The 16496-nt window shown below is 37.1% G+C and overlaps 1 protein-coding gene and 1 pseudogene across 8 annotated transcripts in view; both read left to right on the top strand.

The window, feature by feature from the left end:
* Cnot4 (CCR4-NOT transcription complex subunit 4) overlaps positions 1-16496 on the top strand; it is a 106867-nt gene that overhangs the window by 48483 nt on the left and 41888 nt on the right. For 4 of the 8 annotated variants that reach the window (XR_007592847.1, XM_050148088.1, XM_050148084.1 and 1 more), the window contains exons 4-8: positions 2227-2313; positions 3057-3158; positions 3838-3963; positions 7160-7293; positions 12120-12177. Coding sequence is in view for 6 of the 8 variants with exons in the window: in XM_050148088.1 (XP_050004045.1) it covers positions 2227-2313; positions 3057-3158; positions 3838-3963; positions 7160-7293; positions 12120-12177 (507 nt within the window). In the remaining 2 variants the exon portion in view is untranslated. The remainder of the gene's footprint in view (positions 1-2226; positions 2314-3056; positions 3159-3837; positions 3964-7159; positions 7294-12119; positions 12178-16496) is intronic. The other 4 variants (XR_007592848.1, XM_050148089.1, XM_050148086.1 and 1 more) reach the window with 2 other exon arrangements.
* On the top strand, positions 12236-13095 carry LOC126505286 (mitochondrial import receptor subunit TOM20 homolog; annotated as a pseudogene).

Genomic DNA, 16496 nt, shown 5'->3' with positions numbered 1-16496 from the left:
CAGCTGCTCTAGAACCTACCTACCTGTGTTCTTTGCCATTTCAAGCCAGAAGCATTATTATTACTTTGGAGTTTACAATCTCAAGTCTTAGGTCTGTCTTAGACCTATTGAATATGAATTTCTTTTTTAACTTGTCTCTCAAATGGTTTTACATCAATATTCAGTTTCTATTGGAATAGTGTTTTTATACTACAAAATAACCTTTCATCTAATTTGTAGAATCACTAGGTATAACAGTTAATGATGTATATTATTACAGGTAGTGTAACATAAAGGCTGGCTTGCTTGGGTTTCTGTCCTGCCCGGTACCCCACAGCTAGAAAGCCCCAAAGAAAATCACACAGAGATCTCTATAAGTTATAAAGTTGATTGGCCCATTAGGTCAGGCTACTTATTAGCTCTTGTAGCTTATATTAACCCATTATTCTGATCTATGTTAGCCATGTGGCTCAGTACCATGTGGCTCAGTACAAGTGGGGGCAGATCACATCCTGCTGCTTTGGTGATCTGGGCAGGAGTGGGAGGAATCAACTTCCTCCTTCCCATAATTCTCCTGTTCTCATTGCATCATTTCTACTTCCTGTCTGGTTTTCCCACCTAAACTTCCTGCCTGGCCAATCAGCGTTTATTTAAAACATGATTGACAGAATACAGACAATTCTCCCGCACCAAGGTAGTATATGTATTGGCAATGTTGTGCCATGAAATGATGTGATTTCTGCAAAAGAACTAGTAAATTTCAAAGTATGTATACTCTTTCTTTCCTTAATTACATATCATCTGTAAATTAAATTTTTGTTATAACTGAGAAAATACTTTATATATAATTTGAAAATTCTAACTTCCCTTAACTATAAACAGTCCTCATAGTTATATTCGTATGTTGTAGGACGTTCAGAGGTCTAGAGGACCACTGTTGGGCAGGGCTAGTTTGAACCATGGAAGAATCCCTGGTTTCCTTCCTTTGAATGCTTGGAGTGTCCCCCCAGTTAAAACTTCCGCTGATCTCTAAAGTGCTCCCCCAGTGCTTCCTTCATTGAGCTGCTACTATAGGCCCACTTATGATCAGAGCTGCTGCTGGACAGCAGCTGCGTGCTGCCAGCCTTGGGTGCCTGGTAGCTGAATTCCAGCCGGAATATTGAATGCCATTTCAAATTCTACAGACTAGAAGAAAACCCCCTTTCAAATGACTTCCTTCTCCATCTTTAAGCCCTCAAACATTCTGGGCACGAGATTTCGTTTCATTAGCTACCATTGTTGTTTTGTCAGTTAAGGAGTCTGGGTAGGAAAAAAGTGGAAAACCATTGTAGTCACCTTTTAATCCATTAAAACTGGCTGTAGATAATCTTTTATTATAAACAGTCAAAATGTAGTGAGATTAAGTTGAAAACTGTTAAGAATTAATGGCACAACATAGACTGTTCATTGGGCAAGAGGTTACTGTGTAAATTTCTAGGAGAAGAACAAAATTTAATGTTGAGGTAGTTCCAAGTCATGGGAGAGATTTTGTATTAATCAAGGTTATGGAAGTTTGTAAGAAAATCTAAAAGAGCACTGTAGTAATGACAGAGTAACAGAGGTGAGAGAGAGGCAAGGACAAGAAAACACAAGAAGTGACTAAGGCACTGGAGGAAGAATGTAAATGGATTTTCCCAATGTCACTTAGCAGCAGAGATTGAGGACAGAGTAATCCATGAGACAATTACAAAATAATGAGTTTACTAACATAGGAAATTATACACAAACTGTATAATAAATCATAAAGCATAGAAGGTTGAGGGGATGCTATTAATATATTTGGAATTTATAATCAATGCCTTAGTATAATATACAATAGGTTTATGAGACATAAATGTCATTACTTAGGTCTGTTCTTTGTCTCTCTGTTCTTGTATATAATTTTGATCATTACTACTTCATGAAAATCATTTATTAGTGATAATATAGTTGAATTCTGTGAAGGTAAGATCCCATAGATAATTGATTAGAACATAGGAATGCCAAACAATTCGTAAGTCTCAGTTCAAAAAAAAGAATAGCTCTTACACTCTTAAAATATACTGTGAGTTAGCTGCATAAATGCACTTAGGAGGTAGTTACATTAATTAGAAACTTAAAAAATTACCAGTGTGCTTTTCACTTACAAGGGATGGTGAATGTCCCCATTATAAGGATAAAAATGATTAAACGGGGACAGTTTATGCCTTATTTCTTCTTCTTTTATAGGTTTTAAAACGACCAGAGTATTTTGGGAAGTTTGGTAAAATACATAAAGTTGTCATCAATAATAGCACATCATATGCAGGCTCACAGGTAACTCATTATAGGGATTTTTGCCTTTCCTCCCTATGGTCTGGGCTTGTCCTGGGCTGTCAGAAGGAAAATTTGCTTTCTGTAGTCAGAAGGCTTGAGGGTCAAAGGAGTTATATATACAGTGCAGTGACTTATGTTGGTGGGCTGGGGGAATTTTTATGTTCATTTGATCCCTCAGGACTTAGAGTGAATGGCTTGATGGAATAAAAAGGAAATAGAAAACAAAAGTTTATTGACGGGATTAAGGGGTGGGGGTGGTTACCAGGCGACCTGATAATTAGATAATGATTTATAATCAATATTAATTTTAGATATTGAAAACTTAACAGAGCAGCTTTGTCAGGCTGGCATTAGTTAACAACTTGTACAGATCGCATTTATTATTGAGAGCATTTACTTTGATACAGTGTCTTTAAATCTGACCTTTTAAATTTTTTTGTAACTTTGATGAGCCTGTCAAGTTACTTTTCAAAAATAAGGGGTGTGGGGAGGAAAAATACTATTTTATTTATGTATGTTATAATCCACTTATAGCCAGGTAAAATTTAAGTATGAGTGCTTTTAAATAAACTAATTAAAGGAACAGCATTATATCAAAATTATTCTAATTATTGCCATTATTATTAATAGTGTCAGTAGTAAAAAAAAAACCTCTAGAATTCTTAGGCAGGTTGCAAAAGAATTTTATTTTTCAGTATTAATTTGAAACTAATAACAGTGGGATGGGATGTGCTTTGCTTTAGGGTCCGAGTGCCAGTGCTTATGTAACCTATATCCGGTCAGAAGATGCTCTCAGAGCAATACAGTGTGTCAACAATGTGGTAGTAGACGGCAGGACACTTAAGGTAATATGTTTCTCTTGGTTATTTTCTGTCTTTTAAGAGGAAGGGGTAATATTAAAAAGTAGAGGAGTACCTGATATTTAAGCAGTAACTTGGAAGGCATTTAATTTAAAGATTGTCTTACTGCTTTCTGTACCAATATTTAGTATTGAGCAGTGCTCTGTTTTATTTTATTTACTGGGTAGAAATACACATTATTTAGGGATAATACTTTAAGACTTCGATTCATGTTTTTCTTATTTTATGAAAATAGAACTGTTCTCAGAAACAGGTAATAATTGTGATTTGTTGTTACTAATACGTGATCTTTGGTTTATGTTTGGGCAAATAGTCCCACCAGTGCAAATGAAAAGGATGGCATCGTTAGAAAGAGGAATTTCCCTTCTTCTGTACCAGGCTACTTAATAAACACGGAACAGACTTTTCTCTGCCCTTGATTCCTAGAGAAGAAGGTCTGAATTTGCCAATTCTGGAAAGCATTCACTTAGATTTTCTCTATGTGATCTAAGTGATGTCTACATGAAGTCCACCAGTAATAGTTCAGCTCCATAGTCTTCTCAGTCATGTTTTGTTCTGTGTCTCATTTTAGGTGAAGTAATAACATTAGCGATGGAAATTGATATTGTGGTATCAGTTCATAATTTTGAGTGTGCTTTCCCCTGCTTTGCTTTTCTTCCTACAGGCGTCTCTAGGGACAACAAAATACTGCAGTTACTTCTTAAAGAATATGCAGTGCCCAAAGCCTGACTGCATGTATCTGCATGAATTGGGAGATGAGGCAGCCAGCTTCACAAAAGAGGAAATGCAGGTAGTAAAACTCATGTATGTAAATTACCAATTTAGTATGAAAGGAATTGCTTTTAAAGTTAAAATTATGGGTGAACACTAAGATTTGAGTTTTTTAAAAGGTGGTATTACTTTAAAGTAGCATTTCTAAAGTATTTCTTAAAATGTCTCTTATGCAGACATGGTTACAATAAAAATGAGTCTGTGGTCAGCTAAGTCAGAAAGCGACATTAGTATATCAGCATATGTTCTAGAGGTTTTAATTAATGTGCTAGCATATATTGAAACGGGAACCTAGCTGGCTGCAGGAAACACTTAAGGAGAGTGTCAGCAATAAGAAAGCCAAGGAGTTACAGTAATTATTAGTTGGGTTTTGTCATTGTTGCTTTTGTTTGTTTTTGTTCAACCTCTACTCTTTATAGAATATTCTAGAAAATAATCTGTCCAATGATGCTGATACCATTTTTAAGCAGTGACTCTCCTTTAAAAGTGTCCACAGAGTAGTCAGTGTCCTATAAAAGGTGACTTGAAGGCTTAATATCCTATCTTCTTTTTTACCTTTCCTCTTCTCCTGTCTCCTTTCAATTTGTAGTATAAACATGCTTTTACAAGTAAAAATGTTGACCATACGGCCTATTAAAATGAGGATTATACCAAAGCACAATGCTGCAGTTCCCTTTTGTAGATGAGGACTTCAGATTGTTGCTGTGGACTTTTGCAGGAATCCTTCTCATTTAGAAGGTGGGGGGCATTCATTGCTACTTTTTATTCCAGGTCAAACTAGAAAACATATGAGCTCCTTTAAAGGCAGATTGTATACAGCATGAAGTTTTGTCTCTTTTTGACTTGGAGTAAATGCAGATTAAGTCCCATTATATTAAACATCTTGGTGACTTTTTACAGCATTGTCTTTGAAATTAAAAAAAAAACAGTGTTTAAAATGAGACAAAATACATATTTTTTCAGTTAGTATTTTAAAAGGTTTAATTTTATTGTTTATGAGTGATTTTTTTTTCTTTAAATGAAACTATGTCTTTTGAGTGTGTGCGCATGGGTGTGTGGAAAACAAAGGTACACATAACATGTTTTTTTGGATGGCTCTTCACCTTAATTTTTGAGTCAGGGTCTATTTGGTTGATCTGAGACTGGCTAATCAATTATCCTACTGTCTTCTCCATATATACTCTGTTTTGTTCAGGCACGAGCATGCACACACAGTCCCTTACTCACGTCCTTGTGTTTGTACAGCAGCACTCTGCCCATTGAGTCATCGCCTGAGCTCCTGGATTAAACTTCTTGGATGAAAACTAGATAGAAACATTTCAAATTGTATTTTAAGTAGTGTCTGTATACCCAACACTCAGATGCTATTACAGTGAAATTTTGTCTGAGGATTTCCAAGTCTATCTTATATTTTTCTTATCTTACAACTCACTCATCCTGGGTTTTAAAGTTATTTGATAGTTTTTATTCTGAAATATTTCAGTATGGAAAGAAAATTTGAGAAAGTGATATCATGACAAAACCCAAAAGCCATCTTTGTTACTATATAACTCAAAATTGAGTAACCAGCTTGTGTGTCAGAGTAGGGAGCAGTGCTGTGTGTGCTGTATATGATACAGCTGTTTGTACTAAGTTAAATGATACCACCCTCATTTCATATTTTGATTTTATTTTATTCTGTTGAATTTTCATTTTGCCACAGTATATACTTAAATCACAGTTTTAAAATAGTTGGTATTCCCATTGGTAAGTGAAATGTCCTTTTATTCAAGACACACATATAGGTGGTTAAATGCTGCTCAGAAGTTTTTTCATTGCCATTTATTTTTGTTTATGGTTTGCTTCTACAGTGATCCTTGCCTGGTTTCTCCTGTACCATTTGTGACATTGCCTTCTGATAGAAAGCTATCCCAAAATACAAGGAAGGAGTGTTTTCTTGAATATACAGTGGGTACCAGCAAGGTCTTCCATAAAGGCTAGTCTAGTAAAGTATTTTAGGATTCCTAGGCTGTGCAGCATCTGTCACTGTGCTCCACTATCCCTGCTGTACGACTTCACTCTGACTTTGTAGCAGGACAGCATGTAGACCGTAAATAAATGAGTAGTGAGACTGTGTCCCAGTAAAGCATTTTGACAAAAGGAACTGTCTGCAAACTGTTTATTCCTGGTTTAGAAGTTTAAGACATTAATTTTTATTTTGTTTTGGGTAGGGAGAAAGTAGCAAATAAAAACAAATTAATGACATTTTTATCTGGTGTTAAGATAAAGAAAACCGTAAGAAAACTGTGAATTCATTGTGCTATTGATATCTAAATAAAAGCAAAAATCTATTGATACATTTTGTTTAATCATCTAATGTTCTGATTTTCTTCAAACAACATAACCAAAAGCAATTTATGGGAGAAAAGGGGATTATTTTAGCTCACACATTGTTGATCTTTGAGGGAAGTCTGGGTAAGAACTTAGATGCTGCTTACTTTCCTACTGATGTGTTTATATACAGCTAGTTTTCTTTTATAGCCCAGGACTGGTATCCACAGTGGGCTGGGCCAGGCTATCCTACATCTATTAACCCTCAAGATAATCCCCAGCAGACATGCCCACAGGCTACTGATCTGGGCAATTCCTTAGTTGGCATTCCTCTAGGTGATTTCAGTTGTATTCAGCTGATAGTTAAAGCTAACTAAGTAGTGACCTATTAGAGGACTTAGTTTTATGAAAGAAACTGCAAGTAGTTTAAATTTTTTATTGTATTTATTCATTTGTATGTATGCATGTGTGTGTGTACATGTGCATATATGTGTGCACATGCACACATACCACAGCACATATGTAGAGGTCAGAGGATAGCTTGTGGGGTTCATTCTCCTCCTGTATGTGTTTTCCAGGAATCATACTCAGGTTGTCATGCTTGCCAACAAATGCCTTTACCCACTGAGCTAGCTCAGTGCCCTCCTGGTGCATTGATGTAGAGAAATTGGTCTCTACATATGGTTCTGATGAAATGATTTGGTCTCTGGAGTATCTGTAGTGTATGTAGCTTGACTGGAATGACTTGTTGGTCTAAAAGTTTGGTAGCATCATCCTCAGATTCTGACTCTGAGAAAACTAATGTCCTCTTTACTGTACCTTTAATAACTAAAAAGTAGCTAAGCATTTCACACCCGACTTATTTTTTTGAATCCCACTGCAGTTTTAATTTCTTTTTTTATTAGGCGGGTAAACACCAAGAGTATGAACAGAAGCTACTGCAAGAATTATATAAATTAAATCCCAATTTTCTTCAGCTATCTACGGGTTCAGTTGATAAGAATAAGAACAAAGTGACACCTTTGCAGAGGTATGATACGTAAGTACTGACTAAATACTGATACTACTCTAGTCAGATGTCTTTCATTCCTGTTTGTCATTCTTTTCATTGTTTATGTCTTTTTAGACAAACTTCATAACAAGACCTGTCATTTATTCACCATCTTCAGCTATATAGAACTGTTAAGTCATAGTTTCTAAGTATGATATTTATTTTATTTTGTCTTAAAAAACAGAGTCTTATAGAGTAGTCTTTACTGGTCTGGAACTCACTGTGTAGACCAAAATTTTAAAGGAGAAATTGCTAGAAAATAATTTAATATCAGTTATATTAGTTTTAAGTGAAGCCATTTTGACTGAACATCTGGTATACCAGAGTTTTCTTTCAAAGAATTGATAGTGTTTTAAACTTCCTTTAACCACAGATAGAGGGCACTAGTATACTGTCTAGTAAAGGTATTAAAAGGAAGACTTATAAGAATTTATCAGTTTTTAGTTCATGAAGAAGTGTGCATTTTTGTCATCCCCATCTCCATCATCATCGTTGTTATTGTCATCTTTTTGTGTGTGCTATGCAAACAGTTTACAGCTGACTATCATCTCTTACTCCCCTTTGAAAGAACTTGGCTAATATTCTTACTGAAAATTAAATGAGCTCTGACAGACAGGTGCCAAATAAATGCCTTAGTAATTGAGTAGATTGTGAAGAATTAGTGCATTAATCCTCTTCTGTGGATTCCTTGGAATTAAAAATCATAAAAGGTACCAGGCGATGGTGGTTCCCGCCTTTAATCCCAGCATGAAAAGCAAAGGCAGGAGAATCTCTGAGATCGAGGCCAGTCTGGTCTATAGAGTGAGTTTCAGGACAGCCAGGGCGACACAGCGAAACCCTGTCTTGGGGGCATGGGGAGGGAGATGCTGTAGTGTAATATAGTTTGTCAAAAATGTACAAAATACTCTCTAGGAGAACTTGGCAAATCATTAATAGGTTGGTAGGTATTAAAATATATATGCACTCTGAAATTTTCTGCAAAATTCTATGTACCCATTTATATATGGAGGCATTGCTATGCTGCTAGCTAGAGAAGGCTAGAGGTGAATTTATGAATAGTAGAGAACAGTGATTCTCAAAGTATGGACAGGAGCCACAAAAGTGACCTTCATTTTGTGGATCTCTAGAAAGACTTTCCTTTATAGTAGACAAATGGTTTACAATCTCCAGTTTTATTTTTAAGTAAGCCCAGAGCTGTTTATTAGTAATTAAATGGGTAAAAGTCTGCTAAACTAGGATACTTCATTAAAATTGGTTAATTTCTTACATTAAAATTGGTTTGGTTTTCTGTTACGAATTCTGTCTTTATTTCTTTTCAGTCCCTGTCTGATTCTGATTTATATGTAGTTACTGCACATGTGCATACATAGTGGGTAGCTGTTAAGTCACCTGGGGGATGCTTACCCCACTTAAGTTGACTATATAGTTTAAGAAGTTATTAGAGCCACTGATCTAAAGGATTTGTTTAGAAAGTTAGATGGGGATAATGCGTCCCCCATTTCATAGTAACTAGTACTCGAGACTCAATGGCAATAGTGAGGTACTTTATGACCTTGCTAGATAGGGCACCAACTCAGACAAAGTGACAGGCAGACTGATTAATACTCCCATTAGGTGCACAACAGTCATTCTCATATCCCTAATGAGGGTCCTTTCCCCCTCTTCACCATTTGCTGAGTACTGCAGGAGGTACAATCTTCATGTTGTCTACTTTTTGTTACCCATTCCCTTCAATGCATATACCTAGTCATATAGTATACTATGGCCTGTACTTTTCCATCCTGAGATGAAAGTTTATTGTGATTTCTGAGCAATCAACACAAACAGATCTCCTCCAACAAAACTTTAAGCATGAATGAAAGATAGCTAAAAAGGCCTAGACAAATAGGCACTAGCTATTTGGACAGGGGACTCCCTGCTTATCTAAAATCCAAGGTCACTTGAAGCACTTTTATATTAAAAATGGACAATTGTGTATTCTTTATCACTGAATGAGTCAGGTTAGGGATAGGATATGAGAGCCTGGGCAAATGGCTCAGCAGGTAAGGTACTTGCTACAAAAGCAGAAAGACCAGAGTTGAAGTCTCAAGCACCTGTAACCTCCGTGCTGGCAGTTGAGGTTCCCCAGCTAACCCTGATTGTGATCAAATTGACAGAAAGCTGACTAACATGCAAGGTGTTTGAGCTTAGACTGAGCCAGAATCTCTAGAGATAATGACATTAAGCTTTATATTGTCTATTTTATTTGATTGAATTAAATAAATTTATTCAAATAAACATTTATATAAATAAATATAAAATTTATATAAGTAAATTTAAATATATATTTAGCTTTCAAAGAGTTCAGGTTAATTTAAAAATAGTTTCTCTTGGAATGGTATTTGCTAAAAATGTTAGCAAGGCTTTTTTATGAAAATCTTTATAAATTTTATCTATAGGGTTTATACATATTTTTCTGGACATAGTATTTATTTGTTTGTATGTGTTTGTGCATATGAATACATATGGTAGAAAGAGAGAACTGACTCCAGCAGTTTGTCCTTTGTCCTTCGTGTTCTGCTTGCACATATACTTGTGCACACACACAAACAAATGTAAAAAAAAGTATTGCTTATTCCCGTTACTCTCTGTCTTCTGGCCTGTGTCTCTTTTTTTCTGTCATTATCTTTGTTAATTTATACCATCTTTTTGTTGGAACTAATAATTTTCTATTATATGAAGTCATTTGACATAGGCTGTTTCCACCTTTAATGCTCTTCTTTTCCATTTCTCCTCTTAGTGTATAAATCACTTAAGTTTCATAGTTTAAAACTATCTGTGCAGTCTGTCAGATTATCTGGTGTGTCTCCCAGCATCTCTGTAGAAGATATGCTTGGGATTCAGGTTGGGTAGTAGTAGCCTGGCTACCTGCCAATCAGCGTTTATTTAAAACATAATTGACAGAATACAGAATTGTCCCACACCATTTCCCCTTTCCCCCCTTTTTTAAGAAAGGAAAATATCCATAGTCCATTTTTTGGGAAATGTGGGCATAGTATTCCAGGTTACTTTCTGCTGGTTTGGGGCACTGATAATCTTATGGGGACCTAAAGAAAATTTTGAATTATGATCAAGTCCTGACTGGAATATCCTTTGAGGCTTGGTCATCTCAGGCAGAAGTCTTGAATCTGTTCTGGATATAGAACTCAGACATCTGGGCCATCTGTTCCTATGGGAGAGTTTTCAGATGGTCTTCCTTGATCAAACCTGATTTTTTTTTTTTTTTTAACTCAGAATGAATCCACAGCCTCTCATTTTCTGTGGAAACAAAAGCAAAATCACTTCTCCAAAGTAACATACCTTTTGACTTCAATTTTGAAGTCAAGTTATTTTCAAAATACTTATCTTGGATTAATTTAGCAGCATTTATAAACAAGTATCTTTTAGCAGCTGTTGCTCTTTCCTCAGTATTTAAACAATTCAAAGAGAGCATAACATACATTATCAATTGGGCTGGAGAGATGGCTCAGTGGTTAAGAGCATTGCCTGCTCTTCCAAAGGTCCTGAGTTCAATTCCCAGCAACCACATGGTGGCTCACAACCATCTGTAAAGAGGTCTGGCGCCCTCTTGTGGCCTTCAGGCATACAGACAGAATATTGTATACCTAATAAATAAATAAATATTTAAAAAAAATACAGTATCAAGATTCTCTGTGTATTTTCCATCTTTATGTGGCTTTACTTTAACCTGTTTTTTTTTTTTTTTTTATTTTTACTCTTTGAGACAGATTCTCTGTATATCTTTGGCTGTCCTGGAACTCCCTCTGTAGACCAGGCAGTCTTTGAACTCACAGAGATCCGCCTGCCTCTGCCTTCCAAACTTTGGGATTAAAGGCGTGTGCCACCACACCCAACTTCTTTCTCTCTCTGTCTCTGTCTCTGTCTCTGTCTCTGTCTCTGTCTCTCTCTCTATTTTAAGGACTTTTAACCTTTAGCCTGCATATATTTTTAACACACTGTAAAACATTTAGGTTTTTTTTTTTTACTTTGAATCTTTTATTGTGTATCTTTATTTTTCTGACCACATGAGTCTTAATTTGCTAAGCAATATGGAAAGGATTAAAGTTGTTGCTTTGACAGCTAGATTTTTTTTCCATTTCTTAGCTTTTTGAGAAAAGGGTTAAAGTCCTTAAAATAAAGTAAAAGCCTATACTTCCTGCTTGGCTACTAGCCAATCAGCGTTTATTTAAAACATAATCGACAGAATACAGAGTTGTCCCACACCAAGTATGTGTCATTTATCTTGCTTGAATGTATAATATACACACTTGCCTTCTCCTCCTTAGATAAGATTAATAGTGATAGAAGTATTAAAAGAAATTTATGGTTTCTAAGTGCCTGTAGAGAACATTTCCATACTTTTTGTCCTCTGTCAAACATGCAGAAAAATAAGTTAATCACTGTTTGTTTTTGTCATTTTCTACCTCTCCCATCAGCCATTTATTTCAGCTTTAAGTTTTGAGGACTAATTAGAACATGAGTTTCTCTGGAGGAAGAGAAGGTTGAGACTTTCCCTTATGTGTTCTGAACCCTTACTATCTTACATAAGGTCTCACATTGTAGTGTTTGAAAAACATTGTTAAGATGACAAGGTGTTTATTCTTAACTTTGGGGGAGTTTTTTGTCAATTTTGTTTGTGTGTACATGTGTGAACGTGCACACATGTGCTTGTGTGCGTGTGTGCTTGTGTGTGTGTGTGTGTGTGAGTGTATTTTTGTTTGAATGATTTACTCTCCTTTTACTCAGTTTGTTTGTTTGTTTGTTTGTTTTTACAGCCCCATTGACAAACCTTCAGATTCTCTCAGTATAGGGAATGGTGATAATTCCCAACAGGTAAGATTTCGATAAAATTTCTTTCATATATCTGCTATAACCTAAAAGCAAAGCGTTGTATGCAAGTAATTTTTTTTCAGATTGGAAAAATACTTTAAATACTGACACAATTAAAAAATACGTTGATGGACTGCCTTGTTAAATGTATAATAGCAGGCCGGCGTGCTCCGAGCGCTCAGAGCAAAGCGCCGCCTGGCGGCCCTCGGCCCGCGCGCGCCCCCACCGAGCGAGCGAGCTGACAAGCGAAGATGGTGGGCCGCAACAGTGCCATCGCCGCGGGCGTGTGCGGCGCCCTCTTCATCGGCTACTGCATCTACTTCGACCTCAAAAGGCGGAGCGACCCCAACTTCAAGAACAGGCTGCGAGAGCGAAGAAAGAAACAGAAGCTTGCTAAGGAGAGAGCTGGGTTTTCAAAGTTACCTGACTTAAAGGATGCTGAAGCTGTTCAGAAGTTCTTCCTTGAGGAGATACAGCTTGGTTAAGAGTTATTAGCACAAGGTGACTACGAGAACGGTGTAGACCACCTGACAAATGCGATTGCTGTGTGTGGGCAGCCTCAGCAGCTGCTGCAAGTGTTACAGCAGACTCTCCCACCACCAGTGTTCCAGATGCTTCTGACCAATCTTCCAACCATTAGTCAGAGAATTGTAAGTGCTCAGAGCTTGGCTGAAGATGATGTGGAATGAGCCAGATATCAACACTATAAAATCTGTTAAAAATGATTTAACCATTAGCTTGGAAGCTGCTCGGCTCTGGGGGAATAAGGGCAAATGTGCTTGTCATGAACTGTCCTACACTGAAGTCTACCAAAGTGAATGTGTGCTTTGAGTAGATCCATTGTCTGTTCTATTTATTTTTTCCAGTGAAAAGTATTTTGATAGGACTTTTCATTTTATAAATACACTGAGTTAACCAAAATATCATGGATTTCGTTTATTCTTATGACATGGAATTCAAATGTAAATACAGTAAGTAGAGTATTACTGAGATAAAAACGCCCAGTGATGAATTTTGAAAGATTGGAAGAGAGTAAGAAGGATAGTTGAATAATGCCCATTTTTAAAGACTAGTACATTTTACTGTAAGTCATAAAATTGGATAGAAACATGTGTTTGTGAAAACTGAGCATTAAAATCTTACAGAGACAAAAAAAATGTATAATAGCATCTTTTCTTTATAGAATGTATAGAGCATGTTAGTCTCTTCTTTCTTTTTTTGCTTCACATCCACTCTAGCTAGTTGTCACATGTGTCATTGATCATAGCCATTCTGACAGGTAAGTGTAAGAGGGAATCTCAGAATAGTTTTGATTCATATTTCCCTAATGGCTAGTGACAATGATTGTTTCTTTAAGGCCCCCCCTCTCTGTCATTCATTTTTTTATTTTACATCCCTACCACAATTTTCCCTCCTTCCTCTTTTCCCATTACCTCCCCCTACCCTCCCACACTATTCCCCAATCCACTCCTCTGTTTCTGTTCAGAAAGGGGAAGGCCTCCTATGGGTATCAGCAGAGCTTGGTATGTCAAATTGTAGTAAGACTAAGCATCTCCCCTTGTATTAAGACTGGACAAGGCAACTCAGAATGAGGAATAGGTTCCCATGAGCCAACCAAAGCATTAGGGTCAGCCCCTGTTCCTATTGTTAGGAGTCCCACAAACAGAATAAGTTACACAACTCTCACATATATGTAGAGTGCCTAGGTCAGTCCCATGCAGGTTTCCTAGTTGGTACAGATTTTGTGAGCTCCTTTGGGCCAGGTTTGTTGTTCTGTGGGTTTTCATCTGATGTCCTTTACCCCTCTGGCTCCTACAATCCTTCCTTCTCTTTAGCAGGATTCCCAGAGCTCGGCCTTTTATTTGGCTGTGGGTCTCTGTATTTGTTTCCATCAGCTACTGAATGAAGGTTCTCTAATGACAATTGGGGTCTGATCTCACGAGATGGCCAGTTGCTAGAAGTTGTAGCTGGGGTTTTCCTTTCAGATTTTTGAAAGATTCTCTTGCATAAGGTTTCTGCCTGTCCCTGAAAAGCACCCCCTTTCCTGTCAACTCTTTAAGTACTCTCCCCCCCCCCCCCGCAACCTGACCCCTCAAGTTCCCATCCTCAGCAGTCTCTTGTCCATCCAGAAGATCTCTTTTATTTCCCTTTCCCAGGGAGATCCGTGTATCCATCCCGCCTTATTAACTAGCCTCTCTGGGTCTGTGGATTATAGCATGGTTATCTTTTACTTTACAGCTACTATTCACTTATGAGTGAGTACATACCATGTCTTTCTGGGTATGTATTACCTCACTCAGGATGATTTTTTCTACTTCCATTCATTTGCCTTCAAATTTCCTGATGTCATTGTTTTTAACAGCTGAGAATACTCCATTGATTAAACATCCCACATTTAATCCGTTCTTAGATTGAGGGGCATTTAGGTTGTTTTCAGGTTTTGGCTATTGCAAATAAAGCTGTTATGAATATAGCTGAGCAAGTTTCCTTGTGGTATGATGGAACATCCTTTGGGTATATGCCCAAGAGTGGTATTGCTGGGTCCCAATTTTCTGAGAAACTGCTGTAATGATTTCCAGAGTGGCTGTACAAGTTTACACTGCCACCAGCAATGGAGGGGTGTTCCCCTTACTCTTCATCTTCACCAGCGTAAGCTGTCGTTGGTGTTTTTGATCTTAGCCATTCTGACAGGTATAAGATGGAATCTCAGAGTCATTTTGATTTACATTTTCCCTGGTGGCTAAGGATGATGAACGACATTTCTTTAAGTGTTTCTCTGCCTGATGAGAATTCTGTTTAGGTCTGCACACCATTTTGAAATTGGGTTATTTGGCTTTTGATTTCTTGAGTTCTTTATATGGTTTGGAGATGCTCACTCTGTCAGATGTGGGATTGGTAAAGATTGTTTCCCATTCTCTAGGCTGCAGTTTTGTTCTATTGATGATGTCCTTTGCCTTACAGAAGTTTTTCAGTTTCATGAGGTCCCATTTGTTGTCAGTTTTAGAGTCTGTGTTACTGGTGTTCTACTCAGGAAGTTGTCTTCTGTAATAGTACATTCAAGGCTGTTCCCCACTTTCTCTTTTGTTAGGTTCAGTGTAACTGATTTGTGTTGAGGTCTTTGATGGACTTGAGTTTTGCATAGGGTGATAGTGGGCCTATTTCCGTTCTTCTACATGCCAACATCCAGTTATGCCAGGACTCTTTTTGAAAATGCTTTTTTTTCCCATTGTATAATTTTTGGTTTTATTAAGTTATTATTTTCTTAATAATCAAAATTACTTTGATAACCACATACAATTGTAGAGTATCACAATGCACCAGCATCCTTCAAATTGACTTCAGTTCCTGGTTGTTTTGATCCTGTGCAAATGGTTTCAGCTAGCTTGCCTTCTGAATTTTTACTTTGGAGTTGTTCCCCTGTTAGTGTTCCTTTCTTCTTTGCTAGCAAGTGTGGTTTTTGCTCACTATATATTCCCATAACAACAACCACACACACACACACACACACACACACACACACACACACACACCGATACACAGAAACTTAAACAAACTATAAAACTTTGCTTAGCTTTGTTGCTTTAATCTTCTGCTTTGTCCCACTAACCTTCTCCTTGGGGATAATGAAAGCTATTTACAGCAAGCCAACAGCTAACATTAAATTAAACGGAGAAAAACTCAAAGCCATCCCACTAAAATCAGGAACATGACAAGGATGTCCACTCTCTCCATACCTCTTCAGTATAGTGCTTGAAGTTCTAGCAATAGCAATAAGACAACATAAGCGGATCAAGGGGATTCGTATTGGAAAGGAAGAAGTTAAGCTTTCTTTATTTGTAGATAATATGACAGTATACATAAGCGACCCCAAAAACTCTACCAAAGAACTCCTACAGCTGATAAACACCTTTGGTAATGTGGCAGGATACAAGATCAACTCCAAGAAATCAGTTGCCTTCCTATACACTAAGGACAAGAAAGCAGAGAGGGAAATCAGAGAAGCATCACCTTTCACGATAGCCACAAATAGCATAAAATATCTTGGGGTAACTCTGACCAAGGAAGTGAAAGATCTATTTGTCAAGAACTTTAAGTCTTTGAAGAAAGAAATTGAAGAGGACACCAGAAAATGGAAGGATCTCCCTTGCTCTTGGATTGGGAGGATCAACATAGTAAAAATGACAATTCTACCAAAAACAATCTATAGATTCAATGCAATCCCCAACAAAATTCTTCACAGATCTGGAGAAGACAATAATCAACTTTATATGGAAAAACAAAAAACCCAGGATAGCCAAAACAATCTTATACAATAAAGGAAC

The sequence above is a fragment of the Alexandromys fortis genome, unplaced genomic scaffold (genome assembly GCF_014885135.2).
Source record: "Alexandromys fortis isolate MF-2015 unplaced genomic scaffold, M_Fortis_MF-2015_v1.1 scaffold_57, whole genome shotgun sequence".
NCBI lineage: Eukaryota > Metazoa > Chordata > Mammalia > Rodentia > Cricetidae > Alexandromys > Alexandromys fortis.
Note: the sequence above shows the minus strand (reverse complement) of the source record. Positions and strands in the feature narration are given on the sequence as shown.